The following is an 18,516-nucleotide window of genomic DNA, read 5'->3' on the forward strand; positions in this document are numbered from 1 at the left end:
AGGATTCTAGCCTGTCACTACAAGAGCAGAAGATCACTTTGCCTGAATGCACTTTCTATGAAAACTGAAAGGATGCATGTGGAGTCAGAGGTCTGAGAAAAATGATGATTAGGGGGTTATTACACTATTTTGCCGGTGGGCGGACAAAATTTCTTATATTACCATACTTTCCCTTTCTTATGTTACCATACTTTTTGAGCACAGTATTTTTTTCTCCTCCTATACTTGTGAGGCTTCCGGAGCTTTATTTAGCAGTAATTTTCCACCAGTTAGGACTTGTATTCTCCGCCCCCCACCTTGCAACTTGGCTGAATCCACATATGAATCAGGCCAGAGATTATTTAGGAAGCTGGCACATACGGAGTCAGACCATTGGCCCACCTAGTGCAGTATAGGCCATACTGACTGGCAGAGGATCTACAGAGTTTCAGATGGGACACACTACCTGGAGAAGTCAAAGATTGAATCAGGAACCATCTACATGCAAAGGAGAAGCTTTGCCACTGAGTTGCAGCCTTGATGTTGGAGTAGTGAAAGGAGTATCAGGCCATGAGTGTAATCTGTTTTGTCCCTTCTTTTAGGCCCACATACCTGTTGGCAGCTCTTAAGAGCATCAGGCCTGGAGCAAATTTGACTATTGGAGTAGCTATGCTGAAAAAGAGCCCACAAAAGGTTACAGTAAAAGCCGAAGTGGTCTATGCAAATAACACTGTACTACGTGGGGAAGCTGTCTTTAAAAGAGGTGAGATAACTTTATTGGCCTAAAAATAATGATGCATATTCTGTCTGTTGTACTTTTTGATTGCAAGAAAGCCCCGAGGGTGGCTATACAGAAGTAAACACTCTGTTAAATGGGGTTTGCTTCCCAGCAAGTGGGTTTAGAATTTTAGCCTTAATAAGGGAATTTAAGACTATCATTGGTGAGCTGAATTCGGAACAGATATATTATCTGCTTTATGCAGAAGTTCCGCAGGGGGGAAATAAGTATGATGAGCTACATAGATTTAAATGTGAGATTATTTGCTGAACTGTGGTTTAAATGTACTGTATAACCATTCATGTGCTATGTTTACTTCACCTTTGACTGTGGTTGCCATTTCTCCCCTGAATCTGCCCCTCTGCTACCTCATTTTTAAAATGTAATCCTGAGTGAGATCATTTTTACACTGTTTCTGCTTTGGAGAGACCTATGTACTCATGAAAAGAGTTTTGTTTTAGTTTGTACTGTTTTACTGTTAAGAGAAAGAGCAGGTAGGAGCTCTTCCAATTCTGTCAAGGAAGCGGAAAATAGAGTTGAGGAGCTTGGTCATAAATGATTAAGAATTCACCTTTCTGATGTGGTAGGGAGACTTCACTTTTGTTGGATCTACTTTGGTCCCCCCCCCCCCCCGAATCTCAGGATTATATAGACTATCAGTCAGAGCCCGCTGCAAAATACACATGATTATAATGGAAGAACAAGGTGCCTCTGAGCATATTCTGAGCCTCAATAATAGTTTTTAGTACCAGAACTGAACTGGGTTCGCAGTCTGCACACACATGCTCTGTGTTTATTCTGAGGTAGGAGCCCAGGAATGGTTGCTGTGTTTTTCAGGAGCATTTTTAAGGGCCCTGCAGGTCACTGGGTTAACATCACAAAACATCTGAAATGCTGCTATAGCATGCCTATTGCACTGTTCTTTTCCAAGTTTCTTTCAGTAGCATGATGTATATTTATCACATTTTGTTTTGTCATTGCTTCAGAAAGCTCAGGTTATCCCATTTTTATATTCACAATCTTTAAAGGACACATTTAAGGTTAAAAAAAACCCTCTCTCAAAACAACTTACAAAAAAGTGCAACATGATACAGCTATGTAAATAAAATCAGTAAGAATAAAAAGTAATAATGCAATAACGTATCAGCCCCTAAAATGCTAAAATAAAGTACCTGACTACAACCAAATCAGTTAATAGAATAAAGTAGCTCTGGAAAACTCATTTGAAAGCTAGTGAACCTTTAGGGCTTTCATGAGCATCTGAAGTGATGGAACTTGTTACGAGTGAATGTAGCAATGTGCCCCAGAGATGTTGGGCCATTGTAGAAAAGGCTCTCTCCCTGAAAAAAGCCAGTTCTGAAAGAAAATTACTATCCTTATAACAATCTTGAGGGATAGTGACTGCCCAAAGGGAACTAGTGAACTAAGCAAGGGTTTCAATCCCACAGGCAGGATTCAGTTATTGAGCATTACCAGTGGAAGCTGATGCAAAGACTTTCATTAGTGTAACAGGACTTTCTCCCCTCTCCCACCACATGTGTCCTCTGCTCCTCCAATTGGCTCATAGGGTTAGTGTTGGGGGAACCTTTTCCCCAGGTCTCTCAAGTCAAAGTCTGGCGCTGTGTCAACGACACTTCAGTGTCTGTCTTCCACATATTTTTATTTATTTCATTTCATTTCCAAACCACCTTTCATCTGAAGATCACACAGTGGTTTACAAAATAAAAACACATGAAATATATAAAAACACATACAATGGTACCTTGGTTTAAGAACAGCTTAGTTTATGAACAATTTGGATTAAGAATGCTGCAAACCCAGACGTACCATAGGTGTTTTGGTTTGTGAATTTTGCCTTGGAATAAGAACATGTTTCGCTTTCTATTGAGTGTGTTCCATTTTTAAATTGAGTCCCCCGCTGCTATGGGAAAGCAAGCCTTGGTTTAAGAACGGACTTCCAGAATGGATTAAGTTCGTAAACCAAGGTACCACTGTATATAGACTGCAGTGGGATAGCTGTGCTGCTGTTTCCCTTAAAAAGTGCACATTGGTGTGTTGTAGAGCATGAAAGGATGTCTTGTAAGCAAGAGAGGGTGAGTCTTACAGGCTATTTTTTCCTCAATAAATCCTGAACAAAATTGCACTTACAGTGCAATTCTAAAAAAAAAAAAATTCCTTCCAGTAGCACCTTAAAGACCAACTAAGTCAGTTCTTGGTATGAGCTTTCGTGTGCATGCACACTTCTTCAGATACACTTCTTCTGAAGAAGTGTGCATGCACACGAAAGCTCATACCAAGAACTGACTTAGTTGGTCTTTAAGGTGCTACTGGAAGGAAATTTTTTTTGTTTTGACTATGGCAGACCAACACGGCTACCTATCTGTAAGTGCAATTCTATGCATGCTTACTGAGAAGGACACTAGGTTATGTCCAGTGGGCATTACTACCCATGGTTAGAGACATAAGCCGATGCTGGAGAGTGTAAATGCAAGAAGCAGCATAAAGCTAACAAAGTGGTGGGCATTTCTGAAAGGGAAAGTGGATGTCCACTTTTGTGTTGTTTAAGACTAGATAATGGCATAGCAGAAGAGCACTAAGCCTCAAAAGCACTGAAAAATGTGTGTGCGTGTGTGTGTGAATGTATTGCTAGTTGCAATGTAAAATCAATGTCTGTGCCACTCATACTGTCACTTAGCATTCTGCAATTATGTGTTTTGCTGGGGAAGGTATCACATTTTGCACATACACAGTGTTGTCATCTTGGTGTGGTGAAATGTGATGAAAGAACAACTCTTGAGGAAAGGCATGGGGGCTGTGGACAACAAATGAATAACTATTTTGTGCATTCCTAATAAACCAATACCAACCATGCAGAAAGGCCCTTATTAGTATTAGTAGCAGCATTCTCTACACAGCCACATTTGGCCACAGGAGGCAACTGCATACCATTTGGGACTTTCTCCTGGGAAATATCCTATATATTTGGATATCAAGTTGGCTTTATAGCAGAGCTGTGTTTTTAAAGTAGATATAAAGCAGATCTTGTGCATGCTAATTTCCTAGCTTTATTGGGCAGGGAAGAGCTGTAGCTCAGTGATCTGTTTTGCAGGCAGAAGTTCTTACATTCAATCCCCAGTACCTCCAAGGAGAGCCACTGCCAGTCAGTTTGGGAAAAACTGACTTACCGGTAGATGGACCAGTGGCCTGACTCTGTATAAGTCAGCTTCCTCTGTACTGTAAAAAAAATAAGGATTAATTCACATGTTTACTTGTGACCCTCTTTGCCTAGTAGACACCTGCATTTAACATGTGAGGCAGATGTTTCAGAGGCCATGTATAAATCCTATTGTGCAATATTCTCTCTTCCCACCCTTTCTTGGGTGGGTAGAGTCATGTCATTGGGTTTTGGTAGTGTACCATGCTCACACTTTCCCTTAGGTGAATGTGGAAATGTGGCACTGAGTCACTTGCTCTTCTATGAAAAAAAAGATAATTAAACAGGCCAGTGGATGAATCCGCCCATATATTCAATATGATCTCAAAACTAGTAAAGACATACTGACTAGATTTCAGCTGTTTTTATTAGCTTCTCTGTTTTCAGCAACAAGGGAGCTATATTGTTTCATTGCTGTTATCCCTCATTTGGAAAGCTGAAGCAACATTGCTCAAATACAGATTGCCAAGAGAAGACACCCTAAGACACTGAAAATAACTTGTAGATAGCACCTGGGAGACCAGGGTTCAAGTCCCCGCTTGACCATGACTCTCACTGGGTGACTTTGGGCCAGACACTGTCTCTCAACCTAACCTACCTCACAGGGTTGTTGGGATTAAATGAGGGAGAGAATACCACATTGAACTCCTTAGAGAAGTAGGTGGGATATAAGTGCAATAAACAAGTAAATAAATTATGACATGTTCACTTTAGAAGTGAACTATTTAAATAATTTTGAACTGAGGCCTTCTCATCCTGAATGGCAAGTGAAGTTTTTATTTTTTTGTAAACCTCAGAGGTTTTCTTACAATGATTTTTTTCTTTAGTTTTCCTGGTCACCTCCCTCAAACAGCTTCAATTTCCCTGGTTCTTTTCAAATCACCTTCTGGTAGAATATGGTTTGGCTTGTAGGTGTAGGGTGAGAAAACCACAAGCACAGAAACCATTACTACTAAGCCTTTCTACTCTAGAAAAGAGACTGAATTGTGTTCTTCCTCCATATCAGACTCTGTGGTATCTCTCCAACAAGCGTTTGGATCTTCAGCTAAACTTTTGATTTTAGCTCATCTAAAAAGCAACTAACCTTATCATAGACAAACCAAAAGTATGCACGATACTTACCAGTCAGCTTTGTTGTTCAACATTGGTACAGAGCCTTATTCCCTTCTTAGCAGAACTCCTTTAGTAATATGCCCCCATGCTATCAGCTCCTAGGCTAGATCTTCAGCTCCCCTTAAGATGCAACCTCTGCTGCGATTCCTAGCACTCTTCAGACTTATGAAGCCTCTTCCTAAGTCCTTAATCATTCTACTCCAGCTGACAACAGGTTCTCTCCTTGACCAGTATCAAACCAGGATTTTTATTTACACCAGGCTTTTTATTAATAATCATTTGGGTGATTTTTGATCCCCTTATTGGTCTATAATTATGAGCCAATAAGATGAGGTAGAATGCCCATTAACTGACCAATTACAACTGACCACACTTTTGATGCATTTGATTCTGAATATAAAGTCAGCCTCCTCCTCAAACATAGCCATCTTCTTGTTGATAATAGACTATAATGACAGTCTGCTGCCTGCTAGTCTGTCTTTGGTAGTCACTTTGTTTACGGTTAACCCTTACCTTGTTTGAAATGATATAGCATTCTTATCATAAACTTTACCACATAAACAACATGATTACAGGCCCAAAGTTACCTACTGAGTTTCATGACATAGTGGATATTTGGACTCTGGTGTCTCTGGCTCACATGGAACACTTTTGCTAGCATGTTCTGGTTCTGTTTTAGCAATCTTCTCAGCAGCACGTATCTAAGATTTTTGACTCTTTGATGACATCTCTTTTTTCTTGGTAGCTAATTCTGACATTAGTGTGTTAATCTGAAAAACCACCACCATCATCTTTTAAATGCATTGCAAACACAATGCTATGTGCATGCCTCATCCTTAAATAAATCACATTAATATGTATACCTGATTTTAAATATATGCAGAAGTCAAGAGCTATTACCAGTAATGAACACCTTAAGACTTAATTTTGTACATTCAGACTTTACATTGGTAATGAAAGTTTTTGCAGATACATGAATTGTTCATCATGCTTTCAAATCTAATATTACCTCTGAAATGCTGACATAAAAGATCTTACCTTTACAGAATACATACTACGGTATGTGAAATGATGAGTGCTTCCTGTGTGTGCATCAGATGTTGTTTTACCAGAATCTGTAGTTTATACTAATAATGTAAAGTCTAAATTGACATGTAACAGTAACAGCTGCTGGGCATTTGGAGCTACCTTGCTTCTTTAATTTCAGTGTTTTTCTTTTATTTTTATAAAAAGGTTGACATATTTTGCTTTGAAATTCAAGACAGTGTTTGGTTTATGCTTTGTAAAAGCTCCAGGCTCTGGACAATTTATTATTAATGATAAGGAATACATGTTTGGGGCTTCTATTTAACTGAATCAATTACTAGGTCTCAAGGATCATAAAGGAAAGACTTTGGTAGTGTTACTCTCATAGTGAGGCCAACAGAATGCAAGCCTATGCTGGTGTGGCCTGCTTGTGCAGTTTATGAGAACAATTCTCATGACAGCGGTTGGCAGCCTTACATTATTGGTGGCTGCTTTGTAACAGAGATTCAAAATGAAAAAGCCAAGGATGCTACAGGTTGGCAAGATTATACTTGGCAGAAGTTTAAAAAACCTTGCAACGGTTCATATCTTTTTCATCTGATGAATAAGAAAGTAGGATTTAACAAAAATCTCATTCATATAAGATGCATTTTAGGTGTGCACCAAGAAATGTAAAGTATTACAGTGGTACCTTGGGTTACATATGCTTCAGGTTACAGACTCTGCTAACCCAGAAATAGTGCTTCAGGTTAAGAACTTTGCTTCAGGATGAGAACAGAAATCGTTCTCCGGCGGTGCGGCAGCAGCAGGAGGCCCCATTAGCTAAAGTGGTGCTTCAGGTTAAGAACAGTTTCAGGTTAAGTACGGACCTCCGGAACGAATTAAGTACTTAACCTGAGGTACCACTGTATTGCAACAAAGAAGCACTTAGAAATCCTGCAAGTATGCTTGGAGCCAAAGACAATCCCAGCTATGTGCTGAGTACTGTACACTCACTGGCAACCCTGGGGCTGTTGCTGTGTAATGTAATGTATGAAATAGTCTAGATGTATCCTCTTTAATTCAGTCCTAAGGGGTGAAACTGGCACTTGGCTATATATATTGTTGATGGCTCAATTCGTTTTTATTTTGGAACATTTTCACCTCTTGCCTCTTAAATCTCAACGTTGTACATTCATTGCCAAATAACAAGAATATAATTATACAATAGTACCCAGAGGTAGGAGAAACTTATAATTTGTGATCTTAAAAAGGGCAAGGCAGTTTTGTTTAGCAGCCATGAAGAGTTGCTGTTGCAAATATATTGGCATAAAAAAAGTTATGCAAGAGATTCTCTAAATTTTAAAAGTTTTTCTAAAGTGATAGTAAAGTGTTAAGGTGCTGACTTGCATCCGTCTTCAAAGACTCAGAAGTGATATAATTGCTGCTTAATTGAGTGTAGGGAGAAATCTTGATTCTGAGAGTAAGGGAGTTGGGGGAAAAAGAAATCCCAGCCAAAAGTTACTAAACAGATAGAGACTATGCAAATAGCTTTCAAGCTCAGACAAGCTGTGATCATACATAAACACTGGAAAAATGTCCATGCCAGCAACTGAGTCCTGCTTGCTTAACAATATAAAGGAGCCAATTTTATATGCCAAGCTAGAAAACACTGATGAATGCTAAGTTGTTAAATAGCAGCACAGCAAGGACAGGGTTTGATAGTCTATGAATCTTATATTATAACATAAACATGCCATTAAGTTTCACTTAAAGCTCTGTTTTGCCAAGTGACTCATCAGATATTGCTAGTTTCCAGGGTTAGTCCTGGAAAAGTTGAAGCATAATTCTGAGCTAACACATCTCCAGAAATACTTTCATGCAGTGGATGAATGTAAACCTTTGCATTCCGTTTTCCTTGTTGATCAAAAGAAAAGCCAATAGTACAAAACAATAGCAGAGGATTAATCTTCCCAACACTTAAGATAGAATAGGATAAAATCTAATAGTGTTACTGAATATTCTTAGTTTCCTGATAATGTAAGCACCATTTCTCCTGAAGGAGTGATATAGGAGTGATATTTTTGTGTGGCAGCTCAAATACTGCTTACGAATTCAGTAACACCCTACCTTGACCCACTGTCATGACTCTCTGTACTTTGTTTGCACAATGTACCATTTTGCTAACAGTCTGGAAAGGGGGAACAATTTTATTCCACTTTTCCCAGAGCAGTGAAAAGGCTTTGATTGTAAAAAATTCTAGTTTTAATAAACTCAGAATAAAATACATTTTAAAAGTCTGTTATTATTCATGTGGATCTGGGTTTTTTTTAATATATATATAGTTGTAGTTTTAATGGTTGCAAGCTGCTTTGGATGGGCTTTGCTTGAAAAAGCAGCATATAATTTTTTTTAAACAAATAAATAACAAAAAAGGGTTGTGCTAATGCCTCCATATGCATTATTACTATTATTATTCCTGCCCTTCACCAGCAGTTCATAGGGCAGGTTTCAATTTAAAATTCAGTTTTAAAACAGTTAAAACAAACTGCAATCACATGAATAGGGTGGGTCCTGAAATACACAATTCTGGTGTCAAAGGCCAGACATGGAAGCTGAAAAATATTGTTTAAATAAAGTGTGTGTGTGTGTGTGTGTGTGTGTATTTCAGCAGCCAACTATTAGCAAAGTTTCTGGGGAAAATAAACATTTTCTTAATTAAGCATGTCTTTGGGTCATTTTGAATGAAATTTTGATTATGTTCGGTAAGATTTCATTGTTATTAAGTAGAAAAATGAGGACATGGGAAAACTCACTTGGGAACAATATTATTTTTCATTTGATGATCAAGATTACCTATTAAAGCTTAAAAAACAAAGCCTCAAAATTGGCCTGCTTGACAAGTTCTTAAGCTCTTAGCTTTTTACGATGTTGCTTTAAAAAAAATCTTAAGACCTACCGGTAACTGCTTATCTTTTTGCATGATGATGTTAGAATTTTTTACTTGAATTTTAATTTTGATAGATTATGATGCAGTTTGTTCTACAGTGTTTAAAGAATCAAGTTGAGGACAGATTTATGTGAAGGCCTGGGACTAAACAAAACTGGAGACTCTTATTTCACACTCGTGTTTAACTATGTGTGAAGATTAAGAACATTTTGGCATGGATATTGATACTGATCTGGGGATCATTTTTTTGTTTAGCAGGAGCCTGTATCCCTGTTCTTGCATGTAGAACAGCAAATTGTTCTTATTGCCACTCACCTGTTTGGGTCTGAGATACTGTTTTGCTCCTATGCAGCAGCCTTTTGCATGTGTGAGACAGATAGAGAAGGCTTATTTTCCCTCTTGTAGAACCTGAATGATAGAAAATAACTAGAGATAAGCACAACATTGGACAGAATAAATATAACAAACCATTTTTGAAATATAAAAAGTTGACATTAAAATGCATTGATGGTGTATGTGGGAGTTGCCATTCAACTTTAAGAACACAGGTTTTTGTTGGCAGGTCCAACATGTTTTATGGCTTTCCTAGTGAGCGTGGTCAATAGAGAATTGGCTTTCTTTAGTTAGGTTTTGACCCTTTAGGGAGAGGGGCTAGTGCACTGATAAGTTTCCCATATTTTTGCATCTCTTTTCTTTCTGTTACTGCATTATTTCTCTATGGTAGGGGAAGAAAAAAGCAATTGCCTACCATCACTGAGAACAAAAGCTGACTAATAAGGAAATTTAAGGGAAGCACTAAAATGGGCTGAACAGGAAGCTTTTAGTTAGCATTGGAAATGAGTTTTAACAGATCTTAGAAAGAATCTCCTGGTGGAACCACTTCAGGCACTAGCCCAGGGGTCAGCAACCTAAGGCCCATGGGCCACAAGTGGCCCACAAGGGTCGTTTAACTGGCTCACGAGCCACCCCCGAACTGAGCCACCCACTCGGCAAGTCCCCACGCGCTGTGCTAAACCAGCGTGGCGCGGCGACTCGCTTCCGCGGTGCCGGAAATCGCATCTGTGCATGCACAGACATCGAAAATCGTGTATGCATGCGTTCGTGTAATCCAGCCTATGGAGGGATCTCTGCTGGAGTGAACTGGCCCAGGCAAGGTAAACCTTGCCCAACCCTGCATTATCCCTTGAATGCTTTGCTCTCTTGGCCATGAGGGAGGACCCCATCACCAGGTAGTCAGAGGAAGGGGGGGCATTGATGAGGAGAGGTGGATGGTATCAAAGGCCATTGAGAGATCCAGTAGAACTAGGAAACAGCTTTCAGCTTTGTCCCTAGCCTGCTGGAGATCATCGACCAGCGTGACCATCTGGACCGTCTAGAGGTAAAAGCTGGGGCCCCTGTTATACAGTGGTTGCTCCTGTGCCGTGTCCAGAAAGAGGTGCTGGGGGATGTGTGTTCAGACCCCATGGCTCTCACTTGTAGGGTGCCTCAGGGTTCCGTCCTCTCCTCCATGCTTTTTAACATCTATATGAAGCTGCTGGGAGAGATCATCAGGGTTTGGGCTGGGTATGCGGATGATACCCAGCTTTACCTCTCCTTTAAATTGGAACCAGTGAAGGTGGTGAAGATCCTGTGTGAGTGTCTGGATGCAGTTGGAGGATGGATGGCAGCTAATGGATTGAGGTTGAATCCTGACAAGACAGAAGTACTGTTTTGGGGGGACGGGGTGGGCAGGTGTGGGGGACTCCCTAGTCCTGAATGGGGCAATTGTGCCCCTGAAGGACCAGGTGCACAGCCTGGGAGTCATTTTGAACTCACAGCTGTCCATGGAGTTGCAGGTCAATTCTGTGTCCAGGACAGCTGTCTTCCAACTCCCATCTAGTACGTAGGCTGAAGCCCTACCTGACCACAGACTGTCTCGCCAAAGTGGTGCATGCTCTGGTTATCTACCACTTGGACTACTGCAATATGCTACCTTTGAAGGTGACTCAGAAACTACAACTAATCCGGAATGCGGCAGCTAAACTGGTGACTGGGAGTGGCCACCGAGGCCATATGACAACAGTCCTGAAATACCTACATTGACTCCCAGTGCGTTTTCAAGCACAATTCAAAGTGTTGGTGCTGACCTTTACCAGCCCTAAACGGCCTCGGCCCAGTATACCTGAAGGAGTGTCTCCACCTGCACCATTCAGCCCAGACACTGAGGGCCAGTTCTGAGGGCTTTCTGGTGGTTCCCTCACTGTGAGAAATGAGGTCACAGGGAAGCAGGCAGAGGGCCTTCTCAGTAGTGGCATCCACCCTGTGGAACACCCTCCCATCAGATGTCAAGGAAATAAACAACTATCTGACTTTTAGAAGACATCTGTATCGGGAAATTTTTAGTGTCTAATGTTTTACAATTTTTATGTGCTGTAAGCTGCCCAGAGTGGCTGGGGAAACCCAGCCAGATGGACGGGGTAGAAATAATAAAAAGATGAGGATGAGACTTTTCACTGAAATACTGATGATTTTTCATTAGGATTTTTTAAAATAATAAATGGCAGGTTGTGGAAATTTGGAGAACTGAGTTTAAGACTGGAAAAATGAGAACAGAAATTGATAGATTTGCAGAGGACAGGTGTACATTCGTGTACCTTTGTAACGAGATGTTTGTTTAGTGTTTCTGTTTTGGTTTTAACATATTTTAAAAGTAAAATCGTAACTCTGGGCAGTTTTGGCAACTGTCACCACAGGAATTAGAACATTGGGAAAGTGTCAGTTGGGGCAGTTAGTTGAGAGAAAGAAGGAGATGGGCTAGTAAGGAAGAAGAGTGTATTTGCAAAATTCGCCTGATGAGGGGAGACTGTAATCACGTTCTGTGGTGGATAGAGGCGAAAGGAAACAGTGATGTGGGAGCAGAATGGTGCAAGGGGATTCAGCAGCCCACAGAGCCAAGGAGCATCTTGAGATTGTCTACTCGCAGGGACACCCAGGCAACCCAGTGGCACCATAAGAGACTCAACAGTGGTTAAGGACTGTAGTGTTTGTTCATTTTGCCAGAAAGGATACCGCCTTGTATTCTGTGTTGGAAAAAAGGCATTCCTTTCCTCATTTGTAATAAATGTTTTAACAAAGGTGGATTTTCCAGGTTTCCCAACTCACTTCCCAGAGTGTGTACCTGAGGGGAAAGGCTTTCTGTCACTGGTGGGAGCTTAAAGGCAAACTGCTGTTGTAGGCAGGTCCCAAAACAGCAACAAGAGCCCTCAGTATTGCCTCCGGATATGAAGAACTCTTTGTGGAGCTGTATGTTTTAATTTAGGGGCTGAACCAAACATTTTGATTCCCTTGGCAACAGTAAGCCGCAATTCAGTAGAACAAAACCAACATAAACGACATTTAGAACAGTTTGTGGGTCATAATTTAACTGTGCAATATTTCAGCCCTTCTGATTTATTTGAAATTACAGGCAGATGTAATAATTAAAATATTGATACTGCCAAAGATATGATCTAATCTTACCTGACACAGGAAAGGAAAATCCCACCCGGCTTTTAATCACTGATTAGTTTAATTATGTGCACTCCACTGATAATCCACAAACCTTTTTGATGTTTGCAATCTTTTTTGCAATATTAATTGCAAATATCAAATGGAGGCTTCAAATACAAATACAGTGAGGGTGGGTGGGTGCTTCCATACATGGGCAGTTTAGCAGCAGCCAATCATTGATGTTCTACTTTAAACTGGAAATGGAAGGCAACACTGCTTCCAGAAGTCTAACATGCAATAAGAAAGTTGGCATTCCCTGTTTCTCCATCCACATGTTGTAAAGAAGCAATTTTCATTGGGATTGTTGGAATAAAAGGTTTCCTTCCTCACTGCCAAATCAAGATTACCACTCCCTTCTGCAACTTAGGGCGGGAGCTGGAGGAGGAAATGGATATAAAGGTAACGTTACTTGAAAAGGGTAGGGTTAAAGTAATAGAATTGATTCCTAGAGAGAACAGCCAACAGAGAAGAAAATGGCTGAATGGTCTCTCCAAATGACTGTGACAGGCCATTGACAACCGAGGAAATTGTGCAGCAATTATAAAAGTTCAGTTCTGCTGATGTGGCTCACTATCCACATATAAACATTTTTCAGTTTTCAGACTTTTTCTTTTGCATTTTCTTTTATATTGCTAAGGATAGAAAAGGGATAAGTAGGGCATTCATTTTAAAATGTGTGTTTTTCAGACAGGGCTTTGGAATGTGATTTTTTTTTTTTCCAGCCTGTTTTCACTGATACATTATTGATGTTTTTCCTGCTATTATTGAAGTAATGTGTGTTTATATTGTACACCACCTTGTTACATATACTTTTAATGAAAGTGCACTTTATAAATATATAAACAAAACAATTAAAATAAATAGATAAAGAATGTCAGTCCATGAGTGGTTTGTGGGTGATGGGCTCACGGTAAATATGGGGTAGGTTTATTGAGAGGGCAGAAAGAATGGAACTATATCAATCATGATGATGTAAATCATGATAACAATCAGCCCTCCCATTCCATTAAATAATTGATATCTCTAATGAGAGCACTCTGGTTTTGACCTTACTTCTTCTTGCCGACACTGACAGATTTGCTGAAGATACTTTGCACAATACACAGAAGGCAATTTAAGAGTAGCATTTCAAAGTCAATACAAGTTAAGCATTAAAAGCCTGTTGTTACAGGTCTGTAGGAATTAGAATTCAATTAGTGCATGGGAATGAGGCCGCTGGGAATTAGGAATAAATTCCTTCTAAATCCTTGCACCCCAGCCTCTAGATTTATATTAGAAGTCTAGAAGAATATTTATTCATTCTGCCACCTCTCCCCTGAGTAGCAGGGCCTTGAGTTGCCATAAGTAGAAATAAGAAATGGGTATATCCTGGTCTCAGAAATGAAGTATATCACTTTTTGACTTTATATTTGAATCATACTTCATGACTAAAGTGTACAAAAGTAACAATGCTTCTGCCCTGAGAAACACATCTTTGAATTCTGATACACTGATAGTTAGTATAAATATTTATGCCGTGTCTTTCAATAAAATGATCCCTGAGGCAGCTCTTGGAATATTGTAACAATGAAATACAAACTATTTACTCACCTTTTGGTGGTGGGGACAGACAAGAGAGATGCTGTGGGGTCAGCATGAATTAAAAACACCTCCCCAGTTTCCTGGTGTTCCTGTTGCTGTCCTTACTGAGGTCTGCAGCAAACCACTCCAGGAAGTGTGCTTCCAGGTGGCAATTACTATAACGATCACTAGAGCCCACATCACATGTTACACTCTTGATGGGGTTCCATCCGATGATCGGGAAGTAGACCCCTGAAGTTTGCCTTGCTCCCGTGTTGCACAGATGGGCTAGTCCCACCCTGTGCATTGTGCACAGCTATCTGAAAACAAGCCCTCAGTGTCATGTGTAGTTGTTCTTTTTCATATATCTGTACTCATTGTGTACTCGTGTGGTAGTCGGCATGGGGTAGCATGGCCAGGACACTTATTCCCTGGTCATTGCATGGACCCCGCTCACACATGTCATGCCTAAAGAAAGCTTTAGGAGGTGGGGCTCCTCATGCAGGTAGAATGTGGCTCCCACCTCATTGCTTTGTGATGGTTGACTTTGTGAGAACATGGAGTTGACGCCTCTTCCTAGGTCTCCAGAAATAACCTCCATCCCTAGGAAGTGTGTTTGCAGGTACCACTGGAGTCCCACTGCTGAAATACAAGAAGAAGGTTCACATTATGTAAGAGACTGGTGCTGCAATGCTGCATTCCAACAAAAGCATTGTAAGGATGGATTTGCTGTACATGGTACAGTACATGGCATGTAGGAAGCAAGAGGTGGATTAATCCCCCCTTTTCTTTTTTAAATGCAGATTCGGTTGGTACACTTGTCCTTCCAGCTGTAAGTATTATTTCCCCCAAGTACTAGAGTTCCATGTGAAATATTTCCTGAATGGATGCTGCCTCTTTCATTTACTTACCTTTATTTCATTTTAATCTTGTATATAGTGTAAGTTCACTATTAGTGAGCAAAGAGCTTCCTTCTGACAAGTGAATCATATACACTGAAATGCAGTCATTTCATATCTTGTTTTAGGACACAACATCTGACAGTGATGTTAAAACAGACATTCAAACTAGTGTTCTTGGCATGTCTAGATGTAATTGAAAAAAACCAGAATGCGGGATAGCATTCCTTCTAGGTTTTGTTTGCTAACAAAGAGGGTGTAAAAGTATTAAAATTTATAAATATTAGATAAGAGTTTAAAACAGATTTATATCAACATGCATTTTTAGGTGCAAACCACATTGTCCTGAAGCACTTGCCTCAAAATAATTAAGAGCCAATGAACAGGAGCAGATGAATCATGATTCTTCTTCTGCACAATCCCTTTTCTTGTAAATTGTAAGCATGGCTGCTGCTTCTGCCTTAGAAGCATGTCTGTGCTTGCTTGTGCCATGTATCTCTGAAACGTGCTTGCAGACTAACTCAGAGAATAAGACTTTCCTGAACACAAATCATGGTTGGGATTTTAGATCAAATGTCCTAGGGGAACCATTTTCTTCTGCAGCCTGATTCTGTTCTGCCAGAGGACAGATTGTTGTCTGCCTGGTAGTGCAGGCTCAGAAACCAGGATAATGATCCAGGATCTCATATTGACAGCAGTGTTAGATGCTGAGATATGAAAACTGGGATCTAAATGGCACCTTAAACCTAGGTTATGGGCACAACAACTGAATGTCTAGGCACACTTTTTAATAACTAGAATACAAAGCTGAAAATGAATGGACTGCAGCTAAAATATTATGTTCATTTTTCACATGGTCTAGTCCTTCCCTTGCCCACCCCCCAATATTCTTAAGAGGGTCTCTTCTCCAGTCTTCAGAGAGGAGCTGGAAGTAGGGAGGCAGAAAAAGGTCGTCCTTTCCTTCCACTCTGCAGTTTTAATCTGAAATCTTTGGTGCAGTACTGCGCCCAGAGCTCAGAAACTGCACACGCTAATGAAATTCCCTGTTGCAAAAGGCTCCAAGAACAATGGGAGTTTCGAACACTGATTGACAGTAAACCTGGTCCCATTGAGCCAGCACAATACATTTCACTGCTTGAAGCAAAGAACAAGATGGCACCTTCCCATTCCACATAGAGAAGCCAGCCGACTCTATGGCAGCTGAATCTTCTTTCAGCCCTGGTGAGGGGATAGTTGCTACAGTAGGCTAACTTAGGGGGTACAGGATGCATAGCTCTGTCCTCCCACACGTCACAGCCTCCAACATCTGCTGCCTGAGTCAGCTGCCACAATCTGCTTAATGGTAGAGCTGGTCTTGTTAAGCTGTAATGGGGAACTTTGGCTTAATGCAAGTCACAATCTTTACACTGAAGCTGGCATGCAACAAGCAAACAAGGGGATGAGGCAGGAGTGAACTTCCACAGTATTCATTCATAGCTTCATAAACCATGGTTTTTGGAGCTGTGGGTGAATATATAAACGGGATCATAGTATGAAAGAATAAATGAAAATTCAGGTGACAGAACACTTTTAGGGAGTGTCATTGTAACTTATTTGTAGATTTTATGTCATAATCTTACTCGTATTTACTTGGATATCTTTAGTAGGGTTTTCTCTTAGGTAAGTGTACATAGGATTGCAGCTTCAATTTTTTTAGTTTTGTGAGTTCTAATTATTCATTGTTTTACTGTTCTGTGTGTCCAGTATTTGTTTTAGAAATAAATAAAGCAATCGTGTTTTTTACCCCCAGCTCCCCTTGGGCAGTACTCCTGGTGATTATGATTTACTAGTCAAAGGATATTCAGAAGGTCGTCTGCTATTTTCTAACCACACTGTCCTTGAATTTGAGCACAAGAGCTTATCGGTATTCATCCAAACTGACAAGACTATGTATAAACCAGGCCAAGATGTGAAAATACGGGTTGTTACTCTGTATCCTGACCTCAAGCCGTACAATACTCCTATGAATATATATATTCATGTAAGTATAAACTTGACATTATTTGGTGAAGCAGGGTTTTCTTTCAGAGTATGGTTATGCAATTTGCAGTGTATTTTCACTAAGACTATTCTTATACATAATGGCAAGGGATTTAATTTTGAATAAATCAGTGGTTCCCAAACTTCTCCCCCATGGGTCACCTGGAAATTGCTAACAGTCTTGGCAAACAAGTTAATGATTTTTCTGCCTGTAGTAGCAATTGTAATGTGCTGTGCTAGAAGCTGTATGATTTTTAATTTTTATTGGGTGGAATTCAACACTGCGCTATCGGGGCAAGTACTTTAGCTTGTCAGAATTAACGATGGTATTTCCCCTCTTCTTCCCCACTGTTCTGTTCTGAGTGTTACTAAACACATGCTTTTGACATTTTTTAAAAAATAGGATCCTCGACACAATTTGATTCAACAGTGGTTGTCGCAGAATGGAAAACTAGGCAAAATTGCCAAGCAGTTTAAAATATCCAAATATCCTGTCCTGGGTGACTGGTCCATAAAAGTTCAAGTAAAAGTGAGTATTAACATAATGGATTGTTTTAACAGGGATGTAATGTATCTCTGAGTGAAATCAATAATTAAATTCCCATTGATTTTCATGGGGCTAGGTTGCATACTGGAGTTAGTTCATCGTTGCTAGAGATTAAATCTGTCTACAGTTGTGCAGTTTAATTGAAATGTATACTGTCTAAACTGGATGAGCTCAGCAACTGAGAAAGATCTGAGTCTTCAGATACTGATTACTGTGCAAAAAGTATGATGTGGTGCTTCATTACTTCAGCATTCAGTTCAAAAGATATATAGAAATCATGTGATACAACTTTTAATAACTCATTACCAAAACATTTGTACAGTATATTTTCTTAAAAGCTGAAATTCTAGAAAAGAAGTTCAAAGACAGTTATTAGTAGTTCTTGAGTTGGTTTAGATACTTGAGCAACATAAAAGGCGAAAGTGCAATTACATGCAGTCATAGAGAGCAAATTGGGACACCATTAATTGTGACTGGGAACGAGCCAAGAAGCAAATGAGAATGAAGCATTCAATATTAACTGCTTTGGAGGGCTATGCAGATTGAGGAAGTGGAAATCAGAAGAAAAGGGAAGCACAGAAATGTTGTACATTAGAAGTTGGCCTTGAAAGAATTTGTGTAGACATTGGGACAAATTGACAAGCACAGGGATGTTGTGTTATCCGCTGTAAACAGTGTTATGGTTCAGGTCCTACTTGCAGGCTTCCCACAGGCATCTGGTTGGCCTCTTTGAGATCAGGATTCTGGACTAGATGGACCATTGGGCTCTCTTATGAGAGTTGTTGTATGAGGAAGTTGTATCTTTGAGTTGTGTGAGAGAGTTCAGTTTGTGAGAGAGCAAGTTTTCACTTTGAGATGGTGTGCTGGCTAGTGTTGGCTAGTTGCTCCCTTTTCACCTGAGCTCTTGGTCCCAAAGAACAATGA

At 40.1% G+C, this 18,516-nt stretch overlaps 1 protein-coding gene and 1 long non-coding RNA gene across 7 annotated transcripts in view; one reads left to right on the forward strand and one right to left on the reverse strand.

Moving 5' to 3' along the window:
• The window catches only part of CD109 (CD109 molecule), a 64,345-nt gene that overhangs the window by 1,215 nt on the left and 44,614 nt on the right, over positions 1 to 18,516 (forward strand). For 3 of the 4 annotated variants that reach the window (XM_083729914.1, XM_083729913.1, XM_083729915.1), the window contains exons 2-5: positions 582 to 742; positions 14,931 to 14,959; positions 16,816 to 17,046; positions 17,449 to 17,574. In XM_083729914.1, coding sequence (XP_083586040.1) covers positions 582 to 742; positions 14,931 to 14,959; positions 16,816 to 17,046; positions 17,449 to 17,574 — 547 coding nt within the window. Of the gene's footprint in view, positions 1 to 581; positions 743 to 11,812; positions 12,967 to 14,930; positions 14,960 to 16,815; positions 17,047 to 17,448; positions 17,575 to 18,516 lie in introns of those variants that run through there. The other variant, XM_083729916.1, reaches the window with a different exon arrangement.
• On the reverse strand, positions 3,800 to 11,781 carry LOC310840732. 3 transcript variants are annotated; one of them, XR_014562059.1, is made up of 3 exons: positions 11,673 to 11,781; positions 9,355 to 9,447; positions 3,800 to 3,991 (listed from the first exon to the last, which is right to left on the reverse strand). It is a non-coding gene; the product is annotated as an uncharacterized lncRNA (long non-coding RNA). The 3 variants fall into 3 exon arrangements; XR_014562060.1 differs by lacking the exon at positions 11,673 to 11,781 and adding an exon at positions 11,201 to 11,283; XR_014562061.1 differs by lacking the exon at positions 11,673 to 11,781 and adding an exon at positions 10,939 to 10,954.

This window comes from Podarcis gaigeae (assembly GCF_964106915.1).
Source record: "Podarcis gaigeae genome assembly, chromosome: 3".
Classification (NCBI taxonomy): Eukaryota; Metazoa; Chordata; class Lepidosauria; order Squamata; family Lacertidae; genus Podarcis; species Podarcis gaigeae.